The 26,514-nt window shown below is 44.4% G+C and overlaps 2 protein-coding genes across 2 annotated transcripts; one reads left to right on the top strand and one right to left on the bottom strand.

Moving 5' to 3' along the window:
* Positions 1-19,459: 19,459 nt before the first annotated feature.
* LOC123125173 (berberine bridge enzyme-like Cyn d 4) lies at positions 19,460-21,025 on the top strand. The gene is made up of 2 exons (XM_044545702.1): positions 19,460-20,037; positions 20,143-21,025. The coding sequence occupies exons 1-2, from the start codon at positions 19,460-19,462 to the stop codon at positions 21,023-21,025; spliced, it is 1,461 nt and encodes a 486-aa protein (XP_044401637.1).
* Positions 21,026-21,583: 558 nt separating this feature from the next.
* On the bottom strand, positions 21,584-24,415 carry LOC123125172 (zinc finger MYM-type protein 1-like). The gene is made up of 3 exons (XM_044545701.1): positions 23,242-24,415; positions 22,450-23,152; positions 21,584-22,353 (listed from the first exon to the last, which is right to left on the bottom strand). The coding sequence occupies exons 1-3, from the start codon at positions 24,162-24,164 to the stop codon at positions 21,586-21,588; spliced, it is 2,394 nt and encodes a 797-aa protein (XP_044401636.1). The 5' UTR covers positions 24,165-24,415; the 3' UTR covers positions 21,584-21,585.
* Positions 24,416-26,514: the final 2,099 nt, after the last annotated feature.

The following is a 26,514-nucleotide window of genomic DNA, read 5'->3' as shown; positions in this document are numbered from 1 at the left end:
GATACTTTCAAAGAACGCACACCTTGACATGATTTTGAAAGAGTTCAAAATAGGTCAGCAAAGAAGGAGTTCTTGGCTGTGTTACAAGGTGTGAGTATTGAGTAAGACTCAAGACCTGACCACGGCAGAAGAGAGAGAAAGGACGAAGGTCGTCCCCTATGCTTTAGACGTAGGCTCTACAGTATGCTATGCTGTGTACCGCACATGAAGTGTGCCTTGCCATGAGTTGGTCAAGGGGTACAATAGTGATCTGGGAATGGATCACATGACAGCGGTCGAACTTATCCTTAGTATCTAGTGGACTAAGGAATTTTCTCCATTATGGAGGTGAAAAGGAGTTCGTCGTAAAGGGTTACGTTGATGCGACCTTTGACACTAATCCGGATAACTCTGAGTAGTAAACCGGATTCGTATAGTAGAGTAGTTATTTGAAATGGCTCCAAGTAGCGCGTGGTAGCATCCACAAGATGACATAGATATTCGTAAATCACACGCGGATCTGAAAGGTTCAGACCCGTTGACTAATAACCTCTCTCACAAGCACAACATGATCAAGCCAGAACTCATTGAGTGTTAATCACATAATGATGTGAACTAGATTGTTGACTCTAGTAAACTCTTTGGATGTTGGTCACATGGTGATGTGACCTGTCAGTGTTAATCACATGGTGATGTGAACTAGATTATTGACTCTAGTGCAAGTGGGAGACTGTTGGAAATATGCCCTAGAGGCAATAATAAATAGGTTATTATTATATTTCCTTGTTCATGATAATCGTTTATTATCCATGCTAGAATTGTATTGATAGGAAACTCATATGCATGTGTGGATACATAGACAACACCATGTCCCTAGTAAGCCTCTAGGAGACTAGATCGTTGATCAATAGATGGTTACGGTTTCCTGACCATGGACATTGGATGTCGTTGATAACGGGATCACATCATTAGGAGAATGATGTGATGGACAAGACCCAATCCTAAGCCTAGCACAAGATCGTGTAGTTCGTTTGCTCAGAGCTTTTCTAATGTCAAGTATCATTTCCTTAGACCATGAGATTGTGCAACTCCCGGATACCGTAGGAATGCTTTGGGTGTACCAAACGTCACAACGTAACTGGGTGGCTATAAAGGTGCACTACAGGTATCTCCGAAAGTGTCTGTTGGGTTGGCACGAATCGAGACTGGGATTTGTCACTCCGTGTAAACGGAGAGGTATCTCTGGGCCCACTCGGTAGGACATCATCATAATGTGCACAATGTGACCAAGGAGTTGATCACGGGATGATGTGTTACGGAACGAGTAAAGAGACTTGCCGGTAATGAGATTGAACAAGGTATCGGGATACCGACGATCGAATCTCGGGCAAGTACCATACCGATAGACAAAGGGAATTGTATACGGGATTGATTGAATCCTCGACATCGTGGTTCATCCGCTGAGATCATCGAGGAGCATGTGGGAGCCAACATGGGTATCCAGATCCCGCTGTTGGTTATTGACCGGAGAGTCGTCTCGGTCATGTCTACCTGTCTCCCGAACCCGTAGGGTCTACACACTTAAGGTTCGGTGACGCTAGGGTTATAGAGATATTAGTATGCGGTAACCTGAAAGTTGTTCGGAGTCCCGGATGAGATCCCGGAAGTCACGAGGAGTTCCGGAATGGTCCGGAGGTAAAGATTTATATATGGGAAGTCTTATTTTGGTCGTCGGAAAAGTTTCGCACTTTATCGGTATTGTACCGGGAGTGCCGAAAGGGGTCCGGGGGTCCACCAAGGGGGTCCACCAGCCCCGGGGGGCCACATGGGCTGTAGGGGGTGCGCCTTGGCCCATATGGGCCAAGGGAACCAGCCCCAAGAGGCCCATGCGCCAAGAGATAAGAAAAAGGGAGAGTCCTAAAGGGGGAAGGCACCTCCGAGGTGCCTTGGGGAGGAAGGACTCCTCCCTGGCCGCACCCTTCCTTGGAGGAAGGGCCAAGGCTATGCGCCCCCCCCTCTCCCTTGGCCCTATATATAGTGGGGGGAAGGGAGGGCAGCAAGATCCAAGCCCTGGCGCCTCCCTCTCCCTCCCGTGACACACCTCCCTCCTCCCGCAGCGCTTGGCGAAGCCCTGTTGGAATCCCGCTACTTCCACCACCACGCCGTCGTGCTGCTGGATCTCCATCAACCTCTCCTCCCCCCTTGCTGGATCAAGAAGGAGGAGACGTCGCTGCTCCGTACGTGTGTTGAACGCGGAGGTGCCGTCCGTTCGGCGCTAGGATCATCGGTGATTTGGATCACGACGAGTACGACTCCGTCAACCCCGTTCTCTTGAACGCTTCCGCTCGCGATCTACAAGGGTATGTAGATGCACTCCCCTTCCCCTCGTTTCTAGATTACTCCATAGATTGATCTTGGTGATGCGTAGAAAATTTTGAATTTCTGCTACGTTCCCCAACAATCGCCATGTAATAGTTTTACTTTATCACTAAGCGGTAGCGATAGTCGTAAAAGCAATAAGTTGGCAAGACGACAACGATGCTACGATGGAGATCAAGGTGTCGCGCCGGTGACGATGGTGATCATGACGGTGCTTCGGAGATGGAGATCACAAGCACGGTGCTTCGGAGATGGAGATCACAAGCACAGTGCTTCGGAGATGGAGATCACAAGCACAAGATGATGATGGCCATATCATATCACTTATATTGATTGCATGTGATGTTAATCCTTTGTGCATCTTATCTTGCTTTGTTTGACGGTAGCATTATAAGATGATCCTTCACTAAATTATCAAAGTATAAGTGTTCTCCCTGAGTATGCACCGTTGCGAAAGTTCTTCGTGCTGAGACACCACGTGATGATCGGGTGTGATAGGCTCTACGTTCAAATACAACGGGTGCAAAACAGTTGCACACGCGGAATACTCAGGTTAAACTTGACGAGCCTAGCATATAACAGATATGGCCTCGGAACACGGAGACCGAAAGGTCGAGCGTGAATCATATAGTAGATATGATCAACATAGTGATGTTCACCATTGAAACTACTCCATCTCACGTGATGATCGGACATGGTTTAGTTGATATGGATCACGTGATCACTTAGAGGATTAGAGGGATGTCTATCTAAGTGGGAGTTCTTAAGTAATATGATTAATTGAACTTAAATTTATCACGAACTTAGTCCTGATAGTATTTTGCAAATTATATTATAAATCAATAGCTCGCGTTGTTGCTTCCCTGTGTTTATTTTTGATATGTTCCTAGAGAAAAAATTATGTTGAAAGATGTTAGTAGCAAAGATGCGGATTGGATCCGTGATCTGAGGATTATCCTCATTGCTGCACAGAAAAATTATGTCCTTGATGCACCGCTAGGTGACAGACCTATTGCAGGAGCAGATGCAGACGTTATGAACGTTTGGCTAGCTCAATATGATGACTACTTGATAGTTTAGTGCACCATGCTTAACAGCTTAGAATCGGGACTTCAAAGACGTTTTGAACGTCATGGACCATATGAGATGTTCCAGGAGTTGAAGTTAATATTTCAAGCAAATACACGAGTTGAGAGATATGAAGTCTCCAACAAGTTCTATAGCTAAAAGATAGAGGAGAATCGCTCAACTAGTGAGCATGTGCTCAGATTGTCTGGGTACTACAATCGCTTGAATCAAGTGGGAGTTAATCTTCCAGATAAAATAGTGATTGACAGAATTCTCTAGTCACCATCACCAAGTTAGTAGAACATCGTGATGAACTATAGTATGCAAGGGATGACGAAAGTAATTCCCGAGCTCTTCGTGATGCTGAAATCGACGAAGGTAGAAATCAAGAAAAACATCAAGTGTTGATGGTTGACGAGACCACTAGTTTCAAGAAAAGGGAAAAGGGAAGAAGGGGAACTTCAAAAGGAACGGCAAGCAAGTTGCTGCTCAAGTGAAGAAGCCTAAGTCTGGTCCTAAGCCTGAGACTAAGTGCTTCTACTGCAAAGGGACTGGTCACTGGAAGCGGAACTACCCCAAGTATTTGGTGGATAAGAAAGATGGCAAAGTGAACAAAGGTATATTGGATATACATGTTATTGATGTGTACTTACTAGTGTTTATAGCAACCCCTCAGTATTTGATACTGGTTCAGTTGCTAAAGAGTAGTAACTCAAATCAGCGAGTTGCAGAATAAACAGAGACTAGTAAAAGACGAGGTGACGATGTTTGTTGGAAGTAGTTCCAAGATTGATATGATCATCATCGCACACTCCCTGTACTTTCGGGATTAGTGTTGAAACTAAATAAGTGTTATTTGGTGTTTGCGTTGAGCATGAATATGATTTGATCATGTTTATTGCAATACGGTTATTCATTTAAGTTAAGAGAACAATTGTTGTTCTGTTTACATGAATAAAAAACCTTCTATGGTCATACACACCAACGAAATTGGTTTGTTGGATCTCGATCGTAGTGATGCACATATTCATAATATTGAAGCCAAAAAATGCAAAGTTAATAATGATAGTGCAACTTATTTGTGGCACTGCCGTTTAGGTCATATTGGTGTAAAGCGCGTGAAGAAACTCCATACTGATGGGATTTTGGAATCACCTGATTATGAATCACTTGATGCTTGCGAACCGTGCCTCATGGGCAAGATGACAGAAACGCCGTTCTCCGGAACTATGGAGGGAGCAACAGATTTGTTGGAAATCATACATACAGATGTATGTGGTCCGATGAATATTGAGGCTCGTAGCAGGTATCATTATTTTCTGACCTTCACAGATGATTTGAGCAGATATGGGTATATCTACTTGATGAAACATAAGTCTGAAGCATTTGAAAAGTTCTAAGAATTTCAGAGTGAAGTAGAAAATCATTGTGACGAGAAAATAAGGTTTCTATGATTTGATCGCGGAGACAAATATTTGAGTTACGAGTTTGGTCTTCAATTAAAACAATGTGGAATAGTTTCACAAATTTATGCCACCTGGAACACCACAGCATAATGGTGTGTCCGAACGTCATAACTGTACTTTATTGGATATAGTGCAATCTATGATGTCTCTTACCAATTTACCACTATCGTTTTGGGGTTATGCATTAGAGACAGCTACATTCACGTTAAATAGGGCACCATCAAAATCCGTTGAGACGACGCCTTATGAACTGTGGTTTGGCAAGAAACCAAAGTTGTCGTTTCTTAAAGTTTGGGGTTGCGATGCTTATGTGAAAAAGTTTCATCCTAATAAGCTCAAACCCAAATCGGAGAAATGTGTCTTCATAGGATACCCAAAGGAGACAGTTGGGTACACCTTTTATCACAGATCTGAAGGCAAGACATTCGTTGCTTAGTATGGATCCTTTCTAGAGAAGGAGTTTCTCTCGAAAGAAGTGAGTGGGAGGAAAGTAGAACTTGATGAGGTAACTGTACCTGCTCCCTTATTGGAAAGTAGTTCATCACAGAAATCTGTTCCTGTGACTCCTACACCAATTAGTGAGGAAGTTAATGATGATGATCATGTAACTTCAGATCAAGTTACTACCAAACCACGTTGGTAAACCAGAGTAAGATCCGCACCAGAGTGGTACGGTAATCCTGTTCTGGAGGTTATGTTACTAGACCATGACGAACCTACGAACTATGAAGAAGCGATGGTGAGCCCAGATTCCGCAAAATGGCTTGAGGCCATGAAATCTGAGATGAGATCCATGTATGAGAACAAAGTGTGGACTTTGGTTGACTTGCCCGATGATCGGCAAGCAATTAAGAATAAATGGATCGTCAAGAGGAAGACGGACGCTGATAGTAGTGTTACTATCTACGAAGCTAGAATTGTCGCAAAAAGGTTTTTCGACAAGTTCAAGGTGTTGACTACGATAAGAGTTTCTCACTCGTATCTATGCTTAAGTCTGTCTGAATCATGTTAGCAATTGCCGCATTTTATGAAATATGACAAATGAATAAACAAAACTGCATTCCTTAATGGATTTATTAAAGAAGAGTTGTATATGATGCAACCAGGGAGTTTTGTCAATCCTAAAAGTGCTAACAAAATATGCAAGCTCCAGCGATCCATCTATGGATTGGTGCAAGCATCTCGGAGTTGGAATATACGCTTTGATAAGTTGATCAAAGGATATAGTTTTATACAGACTTGCGGTGAAGCCTGTATTTACAAGAAAGTGAGTGGGAGCACTACAGCATTTCTGATCAGTATATGTGAATGACATATTGTTAATCAGAAATAATGTAGAATTATTCTGCAAAGCATAAAGGAGTGTTTGAAAGGAGTTTTTCAAAGATAGACCTCGGTGAAGCTGCTTACATATTTAGCATCAAGATCTATAGAGATAGGTGAAGACGCTTGATAAGTTTTTCAATGAGTACATACCTTAACAAGATTTTGAAATAGTTCAAAATAGAACAGTCAAAGAAAGAGTTCTTGCCTGTGTTACATGGTGTGAAATTGAGTAAAGACTAAAAGCCCGACCACGGCAGAAGATAGAAAGAGAATGAAAGTCATTCCCTATGCCTTGGCCATAGGTTCTGTAAAGTATGCCATGCTGTGTACCAGATCTATTGTATACCCTACACTGATTTTGGCAAGGGAGTACAATAGTGATCTAGGAGTAGATCACTGGACAGCGGTCAAAATTATCCTTACTGGAATAAGGATATGTTTCTCGATTATGGAAGTGACAAAAGGCTCGTCGTAAAAGGTTACGTCGATGCAAGTTTTGACACTAATCTAGATGACTCTAAGTCTCGGTCTAGATACATATTGAAAGTGGGAGCAATTAGCTAAAGTAGCTCCATGCAGAGCATTGTAGACATTGAAATTTGCAAAATACTTACGGATCTGAATGTGACAGACCCGTTGACTAAAATTATCTCACAATCAAAACATGATCACACCTTAGTACTCTTTGGGTGTTAATCACATAGCAATGTGAACTAGATTACTGACTCTAGTAAACCCTTTGGGTGATGGTCACATGACGATGTGAACTATGGGTGTTAATCACATGGTGATTTGAACTATTCATGTTAAATCACATGGCGATGTGAACTAGATTATTGACTCTAGTGCAAGTGGGAGACTGAAGGAAATATTCCCTAGAGGCAATAATAAAGTTATTATTTATTTTCTTATATCATGATAAATGTTTATTATTCATGCTAGAATTGTATTAACCGGAAATATAATACATGTGTGAATACATAGACAAACAGAGTGTCACTAGTATGCCTCTACTTGACTAGCTCGTTAATCAAACATGGTTATGTTTCCTAGCCATAGACATAAGTTGTCATTTGATTAACAAGATCACCTCATTAGGAGAATGACGTGATTGACTTGACCCATTCCGTTAGCTTAGCACCCGATCGTTTAGTATGTTGCTATTGCTTTCTTCATGACTTATACATGTTCCTCTGACTATGAGATTATGCAACTCCCGTTTACCGGAGGAACACTTTGTGTGCTACCAAACGTCACAACGTAAATGGGTGATTATAAAGGTGCTCTACAGGTGTCTCCAAAGGTACTTGTTGGGTTGGCGTATTTCGAGATTAGGATTTGTCACTCCGATTGTCGGAGAGGTATCTCTGGGCCCACTCGGTAATGCACATCACTATAAGCCTTGCAAGCATTGTGACTAATGAGTTAGTTGCCGGATGATGTGTTACGGAACGAGTAAAGAGACTTGCCAGTAACGAGATTGAACTAGGTATCGAGATACCGACGATCAAATCTCGGGCAAGTAACATACCGGTGACAAAGGGAACAACGTATGTTGTTATGCGGTCTGACCGATAAAGATCTTCGTAGAATATGTGGGAGCCAATATGGGCATCCAGGTCCCGCTATTGGTTATTGACCGGAGACGTGTCTCGGTCATGTCTACATAGTTCTCGAACCCGTAGGGTCCGCACGCTTAACGTTACGATGACAGTTTTATTGAGTTTTGATGTACCAAAGGAGTTCGGAGTCCCGGATGAGATCAGGGATATGACGAGGAGTCTCGAAATTGTCGAGACGTAAAGATCGATATATTGGACGACTATATTCGGACTTCGGAAAGGTTCCGAGTGATTCGGGTATTTTTCGGAGTACCGGAGAGTTACGGGAATTCGTATTGGGCCTTAATGGGCCATACGGGAAAGGAGAGAAAGGCCTCAAAAGGTGGCCGCACCCCTCCCCATGGTCTGGTCCGAATTGGACTAGGGAAGGGGGCGCACCCTTCCTTCTTTCTCCTTCCCCCTTCCCTTCTCCTACTCCCACAAGGAAAGGAGGAGTCCTACTCCCCTACTCCCGGTGGGAGTAGGACTCCCCCTTTTGGCGCGCCTCTTCCCTTGGCCGGCTGCCTCCTCCTTGCTCCTTTATATACGGGGGCAAGGGGGCACCCCATAGACACAACAATTGATTCTTGAGATCTCTTAGCCGTGTGCGGTGCCCCCCTCCACCATATTACACCTCGATAATATCGTTGCGAAGCTTAGGCGAAGCCCCTGCGTCGGTGGAACATCATCATCGTCACCACGCCGTCGTGCTAACGAAACTCTCCCTCAACACTCGGCTGGATCGGAGTTCGAGGGACGTCATCGAGCTGAACGTGTGTAGAACTCGGAGGTGCCGTACGTTCGGTACTTGATCGGTCGGATCGTGAAGACGTACGACTACATCAACCGCGTTGTGATAACGCTTCCGCTGTCGGTCTACGAGGGTACGTGGACAACACTCTCCCCTCTCATTGCTATGCATCACCATGATCTTGCGTGTGCGTAGGAATTTTTTTGAAATTACTACGTTCCCCAACAAATCATTGACCATAGCAAGTACGTGATCACCTGTACGCATGGCGGGCTTCTTCCGGTGATCTGCCTCGCCTTTGAAATACTTGCCTTTCTTTCGACATTGATGGTTGGTCGGAAGAAATCGACGATGGCCCAGGTACACATTCTTCCTGCATTTGTCTAGGTATATACTTTTAGTGTCATCTAAACAGTGCGTGCATGCGTGGTATCCCTTGTTTGTCTGTCCTGAAAGATTACTGTGAGCGGGCCAATCGTTGATGGTTACAAACAGCAACGTGTGCAGGTTAAATTCCTCCTGTTTGTGCTCATGCCACGTACGTACACCGTTTCCATTCCACAGCTGTAAAAGTTCTTCAACTAATGGCCTTAGGTACACATCAATGTCGTTGCCGGGTTGCTTAGGGCCTTGGATGAGAACTGGCATCATAATGAACTTCCGCTTCATGCACATCCAAGGAGGAAGGTTATACATACATAGAGTCACAGGCCAGGTGCTGTGATTGCTGCTCTGCTCCCCGAAAGGATTAATGCCATCCGCGCTTAAACCAAACCATACGTTCCTTGGGCCAGCTGCAAACTCAGCCCAGTACTTTCTCTCGATTTTTCTCCACCGCGACCCATCAGCGGGTGCTCTCAACTTCCCGTCTTTCTTACGGTCCTCACTGTGCCATCGCATCAACTTGGCATGCTCTTCGTTTCTGAACAGACGTTTCAACCGTGGTATTATAGGAGCATACCACATCACCTTCGCAGGAACCCTCTTCCTGGGGGGCTCGCCGTCAACATCACCAGGGTCATCTCGTCTGATCTTATACCACAATGCACCGCATACCGGGCATGCGTTCAGATCCTTGTACGCACCGCGGTAGAGGATGCAGTCATTAGGGCATGCATGTATCTTCTGCACCTCCAATCCTAGAGGGCATACGACCTTCTTTGCTGCGCATGTACTGTCGGGCAATTCGTTATCCTTTGGAAGCTTCTTCTTCAATATTTTCAATAGCTTCTCAAATCCTTTGTCAGGCACAGGATTCTCTGCCTTCCACTGCAGCAATTCCAGTACGGTACCGAGCTTTGTGTTGCCATCTTCGCAATTGGGGTACAACCCTTTTTTGTGATCCTCTGGCATGCGATCGAACTTCAGCTTCTCCTTTTGACTTTCGCATTGCGTCCTTGCATCGACAATGACCCGGCGGAGATCATCATCATCGGGCACTGGTTCCTCTTGATCTTCAGCAGCTTCCCCCCTTGCAGCATCATTGGGAACATCGTCTGGTTCCTCTTGATCTTCAGCAGCTTCCCCCGTTGCAGCATCACCGTATTCAGGGGCACATAGTTGTCATCGTCCTCTTCTTCTTCGCCGTCTTCCATCATAACCCCTATTTCTCCGTGCCTCGTCCAAACATTATAGTGTGGCATGAAACCCTTGTAAAGCAGGTGGGTGTGAAGGATTTTCCGGTCAGAGTAAGACTTCGTATTCCCACATGTAGGGCATGGACAACACATAAAACCATTCTGCTTGTTTGCCTCAGCCACTTCGAGAAAATCATGCACGCCCGTAATGTACTCGGAGGTGTGTCTGTCACCGTACATCCATTGCCGGTTCATCTGCGTGCATTATATATAATTAAGTGTGTCAAAAACCATTACAGAACATCATGAATAGATAATTAAGTGACCAAATTAATAGAAGTTCATCATCACATTAAAACCAAAGTACATACATAGTTCTCATCTAACAACATATATATAACTCTCCAGAGCATCTAATTAATTAAACCATACATTGAAACTATGTAAAACATTTCAATGCGAAAACAAATGCGATCACAATCGCAACCAAGGTAACAATTGATCCAACGGCATAATGATACGAAGCCTCGGTATGAATGGCATATTTTCTAATCTTTCTAATCTTCAAGCGCATTGCATCCATCTTGATCTTGTGATCATCGACGACATCCGCAACATGCAACTCCAATATCATCTTCTCCTCCTGAATTTTTTTATTTTTTTCTTCAAGTAATTGTTTTCTTCTTCAACTAAATTTCACCTCTCGACAATAGGGTCGGTTGGAATTTCCAGTTCAACCACCTCCTAGATAAATAAAATCTATGTCACGTTGGTCGGCATATTTGTCATAAACAATAAATGAACCAAATAGTTATAAAAAGATAATATATACCACATCCGAATCATAGACAGGACGAGGGCCGACGGGGGCGGATACCAAAACCATCGCACTATGTAATAAGAAGGAATAATAAAAGTAACAAAATTAGACAAGTATCTATCTAAAGTAAGAATTTTTTTCTTTCAGAAAGAAGATAAGAACAAGAGGCTCACCACGGTGGTGCTGGTGACGAGATTGGCGCGGGCGATCGACGGCGGTGAAGACGGGGACGGGACGTGACGGACCGCTAAACCTAGACAAATCTCGGGGAAAATGGAGCTCGAAGGTCAAGTTTCGAGAGGAGAAAGATTAACTAGTGTGGCTCAGACATTTCATCGAACACCTCATGTGCATAGGAGGTGAGCTAGAGCACCCAAATGCCCTCCCCTCGCCGGCCAGAAAAAACAGAGCACTGTGGAGTGCTCTGCTGTGGCGATGGGGTATATATAGGCAACTCATTGGTCCCGGTTCGTGGCACCAACCGGGACTAAAGGGGGGCATTGGTCCCGGTTGGTGCCACGAACCGGTACGCATGCCCCCTTTAGTCCCGGTTGGTGGCACCAACCGGGAACAAAGGCCTTGTGCTGCCCCGCGTCAAAAGTTTAGTCCCACCTCGCTAGTTGAGAGAGCTCGAGAGTGGTTTATAAGTGCTGCTGCGCCCACCCTCTCGAGCTCCTCTCAACTGCAGGCTTTCGGGCCTAACCGTTCTCTTTGCCTGTGGGGCCTACTGGGCCTTTTGCGGGCCTGAATCCTGGCCCATGGATGGGTTTCAAGTCGTATTCAGGCCGTGGTGGCCCAGTAGGTGGCATAATTTTTTTCCCTATTTTTTGTTTTCTCTTTTACTTTATTTATTTTGTTTTGTTTCTACTTACAACAAAAAACTTATTTATTTTATTCCATTTTGTTTCTAATTACTTATGTATTTTACTTTATTTATTTTACTGCTGCTATTTTTATTTATTTTGCTGCTGCTATTTTTATTTATTTTATTAAGGTTTATTTATTTTATTTACTATAGCTTATTTTATTTTATTAAGGTTTATTTTATTTTATTTATTTTATTAAGGTTTATTTATTTTATTTACTATAAAAAATGAACATAGATGCGCCTATAGAGAAAATTCAACCTAAATTCATAATAAATTTCTATGAAATTCAATGAAATTTACTCTGAATTTAGGTCAAATTCCCTGTATAAGGGCATCTATTTTCAATTTGAGAGGAGCTCAACAAGGCAGAGAGGGACGGGCATATAAACCGGTGTGAGCGCCCTTCGGTTGGCGAGGTGGAACTAAACTCTGACCGCAACTAGGACCAACCCTCTGGTCCCGGTTCAAGCCACCAACCGGGACCAATGGTGGTGGGCCAGGAGCGAGGCCCATTGGTCCCGGTTTGTCCCACCAACCGGGACCGAAGGGGCCGGACGAACCGGGACCAATGCCCCCACGAGGCCCGGCAGGCCCCTGGCCGCACGAACCGGGACCAATGCTCACATTAGTCCCGGTTCGTGACTGAACCGGGACTAATGTGAATATTGCCCTGTGACCAAAGCCCAGTTTTCTACTAGTGGTAAGGCATTTTATTAATCCATATTGAACTTGATGACAGTTTTTATTACATATTTCATGGAAATTTATATTTCTTTTGTTTAGCTATTCAAAGTCAAGTCCAAGTACTAGGTTTAAGGCTTTTGTATTTACTCACAGCAAAACTGGGACTTTTTTCGTTACTAAAGCAGGGCCTTGGCCCAATGCTGGGGTTCGGTGGGGGATGGTTTCTGAGCGAACTAATATGTTCGCTCATCCCCCCCCCCTATTATTTGGTGTCCAAAAAGCCCTATAGATCCACTAGTAGAAAAGAAGAACAGTACCTCGGCTAGATGAGAGACTAGCAAGCAATTAGAGAAGGGGTTTAGGGTATGGTCAAACAAAATTAACCCAAAGGAAACATCAAGCGTAACATGCTCTTCATACCTGGCCGTAGGCATAACTTCCCTTTCAACTGCAAACTCATACTGGAGTTGCACAACAGCCTTGTTTCAATCTCTGTTTCCTTCAAAGGAGATCCTGACCTTTTTTTCTCAGCACACACAGCAGGAGCTGCTCTTCTACTTCATACCTCAACTCTGAAAGGAACTCTATTCTAGATTCTTAGCAGCAGCTATGTCGGTAATGAGAGCATTCTTTGAGATGTCTGATCGCTAGTTTGGTGCAGGTCAGGTATAGTTTTGCTGGGTTTCATTTACCTTTTTTTCTTATTATTTTCTCCTTTTGTATGTTATATTTTGAAAATTTTAAAAATATATAAATATTTGGAAAAACATATTTTACACATTTTATGAAAATGTTCATCGTGTATTTAAAAATGTTAGTCAATCTAAAAATGGTTACCGCGTATTTCCAAAAAATATACATTATGTATTAAAATATCCATCATGTATTATTCTTCTATTTAGAAAAGGGAAAAGCTATTTTCTGAACCACATGATTCTTGTAACAGATCCAAACGCTTTCATCTCGCTAGATTAAAATTGTACGATCACATCCTTATCAGTTCATTTAATCGCGTGCATGTGAGCCGTGCAGGCCACAGCCCCACCCGTGTTGCTGCGAAAATTGCTTGCAATATATTTAAATGTTATTTGTTTACATGAACATGAATATTTGGATTATTAATATAAGAATTTAAAGTGAAAATACATATGATTATTGTATAATTATAAAATGAACATTAAATCAAAGTAGCATAATATAATTAAAACATTTAAGCTCTTTTTATTGAGTACCAAAGAGATGAATAAAGTCATTAAAAGCCAAGTAGGGCATTTTGGAGGCCAAGCTCCAATGTGAAAACCTGAACAAACAACTTCACCGTTTCAGTTTTTAAACTATGGTTTTATGTGGCGGAAGTATTTATTGAGTACCAAAGAGATAAGCAATTTCATTAAAAACTAAGTAGGGCATTTTTTAGGCTGAGCTCCAAGGTGAAAACCTAAACCAACAGTTTCACCGTTTCGGTTTTTTAAACTATGGTTTTATGTTGCATAAATAGAAGTAATTCATTGAGTACCAAAGAGATAAATAAAGTCGTTAAAAGCTGAGAAGGGCATTTTGGAGGCCGAGCTCCAAGGTAAAAACATGAACCAGCAACTTCACTGGTTCGGTTTCTTTAACTATGATTTTACGTGGCATAAATGAATAGTTTATTGAGTACTAAAGAGATAAATAAAGTCACTAAAAGCCGTGTAGGTATTTTGGAGTAAGAGATCCAAGGTGAAAAGCTGAACCAACAGCTTCACTGTTTCGGGTTTTTAAACTGTGGTTTTATGCGACATAAATGGAAATAATTAGCGAAAATTAGGTCATTAAAAGCCGAGTAGGGCATTTTGGAGGACGAGCTCCATGAAGGACAAACTTTTCAAGAATTCAAAATTAAAACTTGTCAATGTCAAAAGATCGTGAAAACAAATATACACGTATACAAGGATGCAATAGATATGTGTGTAAAATTTGATGATGAAGTACCATGAATTGCGAACTGCATAAAAATTATCATTTACTCTGAGAATGAATAATGCATGTGCTGAGAAGCCACAATTTTTTTGTGTACATTATGTCTCTAGGTATATGTTTATTTTTCAAACAAAAATTAAAATGTAAAAGTATGAATTTTGAATTTTGAATTTTTCAAAATTGGGCCTCCATGGAGCTCGTCCCCCATTTGGCATTTTCGTTAAGAGCGTCTACAACCAGGCTCCTCAAACGCCCCCTATATGCCCGAGTGGACCACCTGGTCAGTGATCAGTCACAAAATCGTGACCCAGTCGGGCTCATCAAACTGGTCCTGTATATCCAAGCTGACTGACACTCCTCATATCTAGCTCATTTTGTGGGGCGGATATGAGGAGGCCCGGACGCGTCCGGGCATGTCTGTCACGTCGGATCAGACAGGCCGGCCGCACCATAAATTTGACCAAATTGACCAAGTCCATCAAATCCACCGCCCTCCTTCCATGTCCCTCCTCCATTTTCCGCATCCAAGATGTCGCCATCCTCCACCCTTGCCCCCCCATCCGCGTCGCTTTCCCCACCCGCCACCCTATATGTCGTCGTGCGATGAGTCCATTTAGCGATCTGGTAACAGAGCAGAAAGGATTCTCGCCTTTTTCCCCAGAGGTGACCCTGAGTTATCGAACCCACGAAAGGAAGACCTTGAAGACATGGGTTTCTAATAAGCCTTTCCAAGAGTATTAAATTCCAGTTTGTAGATTGGATCGTAACCAAGTTGCAACGTAGAACACTTATAATAAAAATATGCATGAGTATGAGGAGTTGATTCTTAGAATCATATATTTGCAGGCAGGGGAGCGGTGGTGGTTGGAACCCTAGCGAGGCCCGGGGAGTGGGGGGAGTGGGATGTGCGGGGGCAGCATCAGTCGGGGAGTGAACATTCATGATGAAATAAACTGAGTGAGAGGGACCCCTAGGTGACGCTCTCCACGTGAGGTAAGTATGAAAGGGTCGAGTGAGAATCGGGGAGATCATTGGTTTTTGGGGATGGATGAAGTAATGAACAGAGAGTTGGGAGGGGACGCATAAGTGGGGAACACGTGGGAGTGGAGTTCAAACGAGGAGGGCAGAGGAGGGGTCAAGGGGAGGTGGGATTTATTTGGAAAAATTCAGTGGGGGTGAAAATCAGTGGAGGGCGCAATGTACGTGGGAGGGGAGGTCGAACAAAATTAGAAAAAAAATACTTATAGATGAAAACGGAGACATGCGGGTAGGACGGGAGAAACAATCCATACAGAAAGTTGTGATTATGATTCAGTAGTAGAGATGATAATAGATAATCGAGAAAGCTATTCTTCTGCCGGCTGTCTGTTTGCGGTAGATCCGCACGACTGGTCTACCGTTCGATTGGGATCGCTCGCTCCTTTCCCTTCCCTCACGCCTCGATTAGAATCGCTCGCTCCTTTCCCTTCCCGCACGCCCACGTTTCATTCCACGGCCCAGCCCAGTTCACCTGGCGAGATTCACGGCCCACTACCGCTCCTGTCATTTTTATTCTGGGCGCTTGCTAAGCCAAAAAATGAAGGAACTAGGATTCGATCCCTCGACCTCATGAGTGGAAATGTAGTAGTAACCATCTGCTCTAAGTAGTTCTTGTGGTTGATTAGTAGTTAAGTCAATTTTGTACATTTCTAAAAGCAGATTCTGCTCCCATTCAATATGGATCGAGTCGTTGCCCTCGAATGATTTTTCTGAGAAAAATTAAGGCCTGCAACTCATACGTTCTATATTTTCCACATATTTTTAAATAAACAGAAATTGCTGCGTTGAGTGAGAATCAAACCTAAGTCCTCACATGTGGTAACTTTGACCCTAAAAAACTTGATAAAACACGATGAAACGTGTTTTAAAGGACTGATGCAACGTGTTTTGTACTCCGCATGTCTCTTTTTTGTAGCGATGAATATTTTCTAGAGAAATAAATGTTTTGCTCCTGTAGAATTCGGACATCAGTCTTTTTCTCGTGTGTCATCCCTCGGCAAATTCTCTTTAATGAGCCCGATAACTATACGCACCACAAATCTGATAGCTTATGTATAAATATCGTGGTAGCGTTTTTGACCCTAAACAGAACTAGTGTAAACGTACCCTCGATGCCTTTTTGTATGAATAACATGGTAACTCACACATCGCATACCTGATAACGTATGCATGCACCCAGGTCCTGGTAACTTTAGCGACCGGGGGGGGGGGGGGGGGTTGATGAAATATACCACAGTAAATTTTTGGTGTGAATAGCATGATAACTCACACATTGCAGACTTGATAACTTATGTACCTCAGTCCTGGTAACCTTCGCGACGAAAGGGGGTGGGGGAGTTGATGAACTCTTGTGCGAATAGCATGGTATCTCACATATCGCCTTAACTTATGCACCCCGTCCTGGTAACTTTGGCAACGAGGGTGCGGGGTGGGGGGGGGGGAGTTGATGAAATATCCCCTCCATAGCTTTTTGTGTCAATAGCATGGTAACTCACACATCATAGACCTGATAACTTATGTATCCCAGTCCTGGTAACTTTGGCGACGGGGTGGGGGTGAGAGTTGATGAAATATCCCCTTCGTAGGTTTTGTGTCAATAGCATGGTAACTCACACATTGTAGAACTGATAACTTATGTACCCCGGTCCTGATAACTTTGGCGACATGGGTGGGGGGGGGGGTGAGTTGATGAAATATCCTCTCGGTAACTTTTGTGTGAATAGCATGGTAACTCGCACACCGCAGACTTGATAATGTAGGTACCCCGGTCCAAGAAACTTTGGCGACCGAGGTGGGGGTGGGAAGTTGTTGAAACATATCACGGTAACTTCTGTGCAAATGACATGATATTTTACATATCGAAGACATGATAACTTATGTACACCCCATGGTAACTTTCCAGGACCATGGTACTTTTGACATGATATTTATGCACCGCGGACCTCATAACTTACGTTCAACCACCATGTTATCAAAGACATTATAACTTACGTTCAACCACCATGTTAACTTTGACTTCGAGGAAAAAGGTTGAAACATAACTCCTCCGATAACTTCCATGTAAGTTTACGAAATTTTTATGCATGACAGACCTGCTATCTTACGTTTAAACATCATGGTATCTTTTATCCAAGTGAAAAAGTTTTTGAAACATTCACCGGTAATTTCTGTGTTAAATTATCATACTTCCCCATGCTAAAGTTATCATGTTGTAACCTTCTCGTACTGTAGTTACCAGCCCTATCATGATATAGTTATCATGTTGCTCATACCATAGTTATCACGCTGGTCATGCCAAAGTTACCAAGCCAAAGTTTATTATTTTTCTGATATGGCAGAAATAACAAAGGTTCAAATAGCATTGTTTATCTATAAAAGACAACAACTAAAGGTGGCTAAGTTGGCTATTAGGCTCAATAGCTATTGCATTGACCTGGGTTTGAATCCTCTTTCAAGCACTTTTATTTTCTTCTCATATTATGCAACGAAAAACCCAAAAAAAACTACTAGCGATTTATTATTTCCATCTACGGTTTTTAAGAGAAGGAAAAAAATAAGTGAAAGCGAGCGTGGGATGATAACGATAACGTAGGAACTAGTCGTGCTGATCTGTCGCTAACGACCAGTCGACTGGTCGTTAGCACTGTTCATAGATAATAAATGACGTAGTGTGCGAGATTAGCGATTTGTTATTAGGAAACATCTAATTTTATTTTGAAAGGTTATCGAGAAAAATCTTTTGTCTATCTTTTAGGAAATTGATCTCACATATATGATGCGATGTCTAAACTCTTAATTATCTAATATTTGCTTGATTGAATTGAATATACACCCACCAAAGCAAAGCATGAAAAATTGAAAGGAAGATCCGGAAAATCGATCCGTTTTTAGTGGGAGGTACAAAGCCCCAGGGGGTGGTGGCATGTGGAGGCGTAAACCATGGAGGTGAAAAAAAAACTATGTGTACCGACCTACCAATTCTCCTTTAGGAGTAGAGATATCAATGGTTATAGAGAAAAATCTTCTGTCTGTATGATGTGATTTTCAAATTCTTAATTACCTAATATTTAAGTTATTGAATTGAATTGGCACCCTCCAAAACAAGCATGAAAATATGAAAAGAAGTCGGGCGAACCGATCCCTTTTTTTAGTGGAGGAAAAAACAGGGTGGAGGGGTGGTGGGATGTGGAGGCAAAAATAAATTACGAAGACGAAAAGAAACCATGCGTACCGGCCTACCAACTCCCCTTTCAGTATGGTAGAGATTCAATGGTAAAGATAATGCAAGATAATAAATGTCTTTTTAACATAGTACAATTGAAATCGTTCACATACACGAGCATATACTCACCCCTATGAACGCACACACACCCCCTACCTTTATGAGCACCTCCGAAAGACTGAGCTGTCATAGCATATTAAGATTATACGAAGACACCACAGGCGCCTCACAATCGACGGGAATGTCTCCTCCCACTAAACGATCATCGCCGGAAGCCTGGAATAAATACAAGAATAATGCGAGCACAATTGTAAATCTAGAAACCCTAGTGAACTGGGGATACCACTGTCCTCCTAACCATCCAATCACATTCATCTCCTACTTGCTTTGGGAAGAAACTTCCATGCATGTAATTAACCGGCCCTTCAAGAGAAGGATGACCACATGGTTACATACGAGGTGAATTAGAACAAGCACCAAGTAACTTCCATGCATGTAATTCACCGGCTCTTCAAGAGAAGGATATGACCGCATGGTTATATTCTCCTACTTGATTTATTTTTTTCCGAAACGGACTTCTCCTACTTGATTTGGGAAGAAACTTCCATGCAAGTAATTAACCGGCCCCTGAAGAGAAGGATGGCCACATGGTTATATATACGAGGTGAATTAGAACCGAAGCACCGTGTCAGTGTACGAAGAGCGGTAGATTCATCGAAATGGCAAGCATAGCGCTCGTTCTCACGGTTTGTTTCTTGGGTTTCTTCGTGCCCGCCCCCTCCCTTGCGTCGTCCTCCAATGACACCGACTTCCTCCGCTGCATCTCGACGAGCGTCCCCAGCCAGCTCGTGCAGGCGCCGAACTCACCGTCGTTCAAGCAGCTCCTGGTGTCGTCCATCAGGAACGCCAAGTTCGTGGCGCCGGCCACGGCGAGCCCCCCGCTCTGCATCGTGACCCCCACCAACGCGTCCCACGTCCAGGCCGCCGTGCGCTGCGGGCGCCGCCACGGCGTGCGCGTCCGCGTCCGCAGCGGCGGGCACGACTACGAGGGCCTCTCGTACCGGTCGGTCTACCCCAACAGCGAGGCGTTCGCGGTGATCGACCTCGCCAAGCTCCACGCCGTCCGCGTCGACCCACGCAAGGCCACCGCGTGGGTCGACTCCGGGGCGGCGCTCGGGGAGCTCTACTACCACGTCGCCACGGCGGCTCCGGGGCTGGGCTTCCCGGCTGGCGTGTGCTCGACTGTGGGCGTGGGGGGTATCTTGAGCGGCGGCGGCATGGGCCTAATGATGCGCAAGTACGGCCTCTCCGCTGACAACGTTCTCGACGCCACCATAGTCGACGCCTACGGGAATCTGCTTGCGGACAAGAAGGCCATGGGGGACGACCTCTTCTGGGCCATCCGTGGCGGCGGCGGCGGCAATTTCGGCATCGTGCTGTCGTGGAAGGTGAGGCTCGTGCCAGTCCCACCGACGGTGACCTTCTTCAAACTCGCCAAGACCATGGACCAGGGCGCCGTTAACGCGGTGACCAAATGGCAAACGCTCGCGCCCGCGCTCCCGGACGACCTCAGCGTACGTGTTATCGTAGAAAATCGTCGGGCCAACTTCGAAGCCCTGTACCTCGGCAGGTGCAACGCGGTGGTGCCGACGATGCGCAGCCGATTCCCGGAGCTCGGCGTGACGCACGCCGACTGCAAGGAGATGAGCTGGCTGCAGTTCACGGCGTACATATACTTCGGCGACACCACCATCAACCGGTCCATGACGACCCTAGGTCCCTTCATTAAGAACAAGTCCGACTACGTCCAGAAAGCACTCACCAACGAGACGTGGGAGAAGATCTTCCTCTGGCCTAACGACGCGGCGTCGGGGCAGCTCGTACTGGAGCCGCACGGTGGAAGAATGGGCCACATCGCCGCCAACGACACCCCGTTCCCGCACCGGAGCAGCGTGCTCTACAACATCCAGTACGTGGAGCACTGGAACGGCAAAGGGCCCGGGGGAGACCCTACGCCTACGCCGAACTGGATCGGGAGCCTGTACGACTTCATGGCGCCGTTTGTGAGCAAGAATCCGAGGGCCGCGTACGTTAACTACCGGGACCTCGACATTGGCATGAACACGGTGGTTGGCGGAGTGACGAGCTACGAAAGTGGCAAGGTGTGGGGCGAGAGGTATTTCGGTCCGGCAAACTTTAGGAGACTCGCAGAGGTCAAGCGCAAGGTGGACGCCGGCGACTACTTCCGGAACGAGCAGAGCGTGCCGCCACTTCCCTCGAACTAGTGTCAAGTAGGAAGCTAGCGTAACGGCCAAACTATTTAAAAACATGAGGTCAGGCTGTGCAAACCGATCGTGTTTGACCATACTGTAACTCCTACTCATAATTCCGATGAGCTAAAATGGTTATTAACATTTGCCAACATAGCTGCAAAGGTACCCTAACTAATGATTTCTGTTTTCAGCACGATTTTGATCCTATGGAAAAAATGTAACCTGAAGGAATTCAAATCAATGAGATGCAGTCATGCAGACAAAGAATGAGTTGGTGATGACAATAGCCAACACACAATGGGCGTCATAGACACACCAGCTCGGCTAGGAATTCCCTAATCCGCGTAGTGCGCAATGGAGAACGCACCAGTCCAGAGGCGGACCACGAAAAAAATTTAAGGTGTGGCGAAGTCTCACTAAGATTTATTTTTTATGCGAATCAAAAAGTCAATACACACTAACAAGTAACAACACTGACTAACAATACACACTACGAACGAATAACCAAATACAATGGAAATGTAGACATGTCTCAATAGGAAACAACCTAAAACATACCGATAATGAAGCTTTTAATGGCGTGTAGAAGACCCAGGCAATGGCAGTGCCCTACCTTCCTTCTGAAAATCTTCCTTAATTTTATCAAGATCAATACTTTTGAAGATCGCTCGCTCAATGTAACACACCATCAAGTCATTAAGCCAGCCATCAGACATCTTGCTGCGCAACTCAGTCTTGATGATTTTCATTGATGAGAAGGCTCTTTCAACTGTTGCCGTCGCTACCGGTAGTAGCAATGCCAACTCAATGAGGCGATAAACAGCAGGAAACATGACATGCCTTTCAAGTTCAACCATCTTTTTAGCTAGGCTTGCAATATCATGACAAGCTCTAAATTCTTCAATTCTTCTCATATGGATAATGAATAGCTCGAGGTTATCAACTATATGTTCACGTTCATAATCTGAGAAATCCTCACAATAAATCTCTGTGAGTCTAGCAAGCTTATTCACATTGAACCTAGAAAAGGAGTTTCTTGGGTCAAGACAAGAGAAGTTCTGGAGCAGCTCTGAAGATACCTCATTGAAACGATGATCAAACTCTGTGGTGATGGAGTCTATGGCAGCATAGAAGGTGTCCACACGAAAAAAATGATCAGCTGTGACATTGTTTCGTCCACCTTTTCTTGATTTTCCCCACTTTGTAAACATGTCATCCATATTTGGTATTGGAATGTCGTTTTTGGTGCAAAAGGCTTTGACATCTTCCAAGAGTGGCTCCCAACCATCATTTCTCCAATTGATCAAACGTGTTCTCACATCCGTAACCAATGACATTGCCTGAAATGAGACAATTACAATTTTAGATGCATGTATGTTTTCATGAACAAAATATATCAAGCAGAGTAGATACATATAACATGATCGATCACATACCTGAACAACATTTTGATCCTTCTTTTGCAATAGAAGAGACAAATCATTTGTCATACGAAGGATCTTTAGCATCATCTTCAGGATGAACACAAAGCTAAAAGTCTCCATTTGATGAACCAAACCTCCTGCTCTACATGGAACACGCACATCATCCTCAACAATGCCCAAAACTTCTATGACTGCATCCCACATTGATTCAATGCGAGATAAGGTTGTGTAATGAGAGCCCCATCTTGTATCTCCAGGTCTGACCAAGGATGTTTCTTGATTTTTGCCTCTTCCTGTGGGCATCTCACCTCCCCTAATCTTATCCAAAAGAACCTGTTTTTGCTTGTCAAGCAATTTATCCTTCCTCTTGCAAGATGACGTACTGAGATTAGATATCATGGTCACATATTCAAAAAAATCCTCAACACCCTTGCAGCATCTCGAAACAGCAACAACTACCAACTGCAGTTGGTGGGCAAAGCAATGGATATAGAAAGCATATGGGTTCTCATCTCGAATTAACTTCTGAAGGCCATTGAATTCTCCTCTCATATTAGATGCCCCATCATACCCTTGCCCTCGTAGTCGTGCAACAACTAGACCGTGTTTAGCAAAAACCTCCAACAATGCCTTCTTTAAAGAAGCAGATGTTGTGTCCGGGACATGCTTAATACCTAAAAAACGTTCAATAGTCTCTCCTTGTTTGCTCAAGTACCTACAAAATGTCATATAGTTAGTTGACCACTCCACATAGAACAAAATGATCAAAAAGCACATAGACACTTCAAAAGCTTAAACACGTACCTAATAACCACGGCCATTTGTTCTTTCACCGATATATCACGGCACTCATCAATAAGAACGGAGAAAAGACAATCACCCATCTCTTCTTTGATTGCTTTGGTGACCGCATTTGCACAATGAGAAACAAGGATTTTTTGAATTTTTCCGGAAGTCATTTGGGCATTCTTAGGGCATAGCTCATCAAATGCAACCTTCACTTCTGGAATTCTTTCTTTCACCCAATCAAGTAGCTCCAAAAAATTCCCCTTGTTCAAAGAAGAAGTGGATTCATCGTGTCCACGAAATGGTTCACCTTGCAATGCTAGATAACTTACAATGGCCAAAGATGTATCCACACGAGTTTCATACTTGACTAGTGAACCTTTGCTGTAAGTTGTAACTTTACTTTTCACACTTGCCCTTTGATTTTTAAAATCATCACATGCTGTTTTTGAAATATTGTGGATGCTACATGGCCCACCAACATGTTTACGGAATGCTGCAACCGCATTTTTCCAACAGTCAAAACCCAATTTGGAGAAAACATCATGCCCAAATTTATCATCCATTCGGTCATGCTTAAAAAGATAACAATAGAAGCAATATGCCTTATGCTTATCCACACTATATTCCAACCACTCAAAATCCTTATACCATTGTGGCCGGAAGCATCTTCCATCTCTATTTGGGAGGAAAGTGCAACTAGTTGGTTGAGTTGCACCCATTCGGATATAAGCAAATCTAACATCATCTCTAATGTTGGGGGCAAAACTATCAAGTGGAATGCGAAGGCCTGGATCACCATTTATGTAATCTTCACTAAAAATAGTTATACCTTCAACCCCGTGAACTTCAACATTCTCTTCCACTATAGCTTCGACGGAATCGGTAGTTTGTTCTTCCACTTGTTCGGTTGGCATCAAATTTTCATGCTCTTCTTCCATGGAAGTCACTTGATCTTGATGATTGACATTTGCTGAAATATTGACACTTTCGCGGGTGCTTGGATTTGTTTGTGAGCTGCTGCCACTACCAAGCACTTCAAAATACTTTTTCAAATCTGCAATGAGAAGATTAATATATCACTAAAACATGGTTGAATTTAAGGCTTCAAGCTGCTGTTCAAAATTGCTACAAAATTTCAGAAAAATGAGATATTACCTCTTCCTCTTTTCTTTGGATTTACTAGTCCCTTTCCCTTTCCTTCCATCTTCTAGCAATCTAGACAAAAATGAGCCGGTTGGGCATCTTATTAGGTCTAAACAATTACCATCTTCTAGCAATCTAAACAATTGACACTTTGACAGAACAAAAAAGCCACTGCCATCAAAGTTCAGACTTCAGAGTTCGGTCATGGGCAGAGCCGCAGAGGAGTGGACATGGGGATTACCTGCTGGAGCCGCCGTTGAAGCCGCCGCGCCGCTGGAGTCGCCGCCGGAGCTGCTGCTGAAGCCGCCGCCGGAGCCGCCGCTTGCTGCTGCCGTCGCTTGCTGCGCCACTGGAGCCGCCGCCCCAGCCTTCCGCGGTTCCGCCGCCCGCGCCCGCTTGGTCCTCGCGCCAGGTAAGCCGCCGCCGTCGGCCCGCCGCGCTAGCTAGGTTTGGGTCTCGGGCAGGGACAGAGTGGGCAGGGACGGAGCGTGGACTGCGTGGTCGCGGCTGGGTCGTTGGTTTTCTTTTTTTTAGGTGGGTGGGACCAGAGGGGACGTGGGGTCGTGGGCAGAGGGCGCTGGAGCCGGCTGCGTTCGAGGGCTCGAGGCCACTGCTGGCTACCTGGCTCCTGCGAGCGGAGACAGAGAGCGGCCGAGTGATAGATACATACGTATAATTTTTTTTTGCCAATAATCAAGGAATGGCAGGCGCCATACCTCGCCCACCGGAGCGCTCCGCCAGTGCACCAGTCGCACACCATCCCGCCGCAAAATATCTCGATCTTGGTAGCACAGCCTCTCTCAACCCTGGCCGCCGTCGCCAAGTTTCTTCCGCACACCGCCGCGTCGCTCCCCCTTCTCTTCCTCGTCCGGTGGCTTTGTCGGCGGCAATAGTGGGGACCCGTCCATTCTTTTTTTCTCCTAGGTTTTGTTTCTTCAGCGACATCGACTAGGTGGTGGCGGTGATGGCATGTTGAAATAAGGTCCCTTCGGTCTCTCCCTGTCTCTACGATGTTCCATCCGCCGCCGGTGAAGAGCATGTGAGAGTTTGTGTCTCTCGATCCTAGACCTATTGACGCGTTTCAGATCTTGATAGTTGGTGTGCCCTTTACAAAGAGCAGCTGGTTGGCCATTGGAGCGACAATTTTGACATCTACTGTAATATGGTCCGGTTTCTCCAACCCTATGTCTAAACCTGGACGTTCTTTGAGCTGGGCTTTGCAAAGCTCGACCTCAAAATTTTAAGCTCGAGCCCGGCCCGGCCTGAAACACATGAACAATGTGTGTTTTATTGACATAATGAATTTCAGGCTATTTAAATGATATATTATACCTATATTTTTAATAAAATATTGATTTATGCCCTGTTAGGGCTTATCTTCGGGCTTTCGGGCCGAGCTGTCCATGGCTGGGTCTACCTCTATCTGATGGTGATGGACAACAACCATGTTTTGCATGGGGTGTTGCTCCAATCGATGCTTCTTACTTCTAGATCTCGTCTAAAGGGGCTAGTGATTATTGCAATCTTTAAAGTTTGTGTGGCGAAGACGTTTGCAGGTGCCCCTTCCTTTATTGTTGGTTAAGTGCAATTTTCATTCTCCCTGGGCAGCATACAATCGGAGAAAGAATAATGTTAGTATGTTTTGCAATGTAATTTTATGTTATACTAGCCGGTTTGCATCCGGTTGTCTTTTCATTGTACTGGCTATTGTATTTTTTGATAAACTAGCACATATGCTCGTGTGTTGTGACAGGAGAGTAAATTGATGTGTACACCAAAACGTCCACCAGCACGGCACAATAGCATCTGGCGGTGGTACCTGCGAGCGGCAGGGATGTGCATGCTGAGTTATAGAAGAAATGCATATCAACAGATAGGCTTTTACTACAATAACACCTCATATGTCGACTAAGTCTAAACGGTCACGACGATAGAACACCGCCAGCTCCTAGTGTGAGCCTTCTAGACAAACCCTCCTGAGGTTCTACTCCTCATAGCCTTCAACATCGGCTTCCCCATATTTTTCATACTGCACTTCAGCAAAGTCTAAGTCATGAAATTGACCAATCTCATCATAAGTACTGGTCTCTATCTCCCCGGAGTTCTCACAACTCACTGGCTCTGAAAAACAACATAGAAAGAGGG

The sequence above is a fragment of the Triticum aestivum genome, chromosome 5D (genome assembly GCF_018294505.1).
Source record: "Triticum aestivum cultivar Chinese Spring chromosome 5D, IWGSC CS RefSeq v2.1, whole genome shotgun sequence".
Classification (NCBI taxonomy): domain Eukaryota; kingdom Viridiplantae; phylum Streptophyta; class Magnoliopsida; order Poales; family Poaceae; genus Triticum; species Triticum aestivum.
The sequence above is the reverse complement of the archived record's forward strand: the minus strand, read 5'-3'. Positions and strand labels throughout refer to the sequence as shown.

Excerpts from the sequence above, each read along its gene's own strand:
- LOC123125173 (XM_044545702.1), top strand. The coding sequence starts at position 19,460 with ATGGCAAGCATAGCGCTCGTTCTCACGGTTTGTTTCTTGGGTTTCTTC. Across the intron at positions 20,038-20,142 it reads ATGGGCCTAATGATGCGCAA|CCGTGGCGGCGGCGGCGGCA; the intron begins GTACGGCCTCTC and ends CTTCTGGGCCAT.
- LOC123125172 (XM_044545701.1), bottom strand. The coding sequence starts at position 24,164 with ATGGAAGAAGAGCATGAAAATTTGATGCCAACCGAACAAGTGGAAGAA. Across the intron at positions 23,153-23,241 it reads CAAATGGCCGTGGTTATTAG|GTACTTGAGCAAACAAGGAG; the intron begins GTACGTGTTTAA and ends GACATTTTGTAG. Across the intron at positions 22,354-22,449 it reads AGGATCAAAATGTTGTTCAG|GCAATGTCATTGGTTACGGA; the intron begins GTATGTGATCGA and ends GTCTCATTTCAG.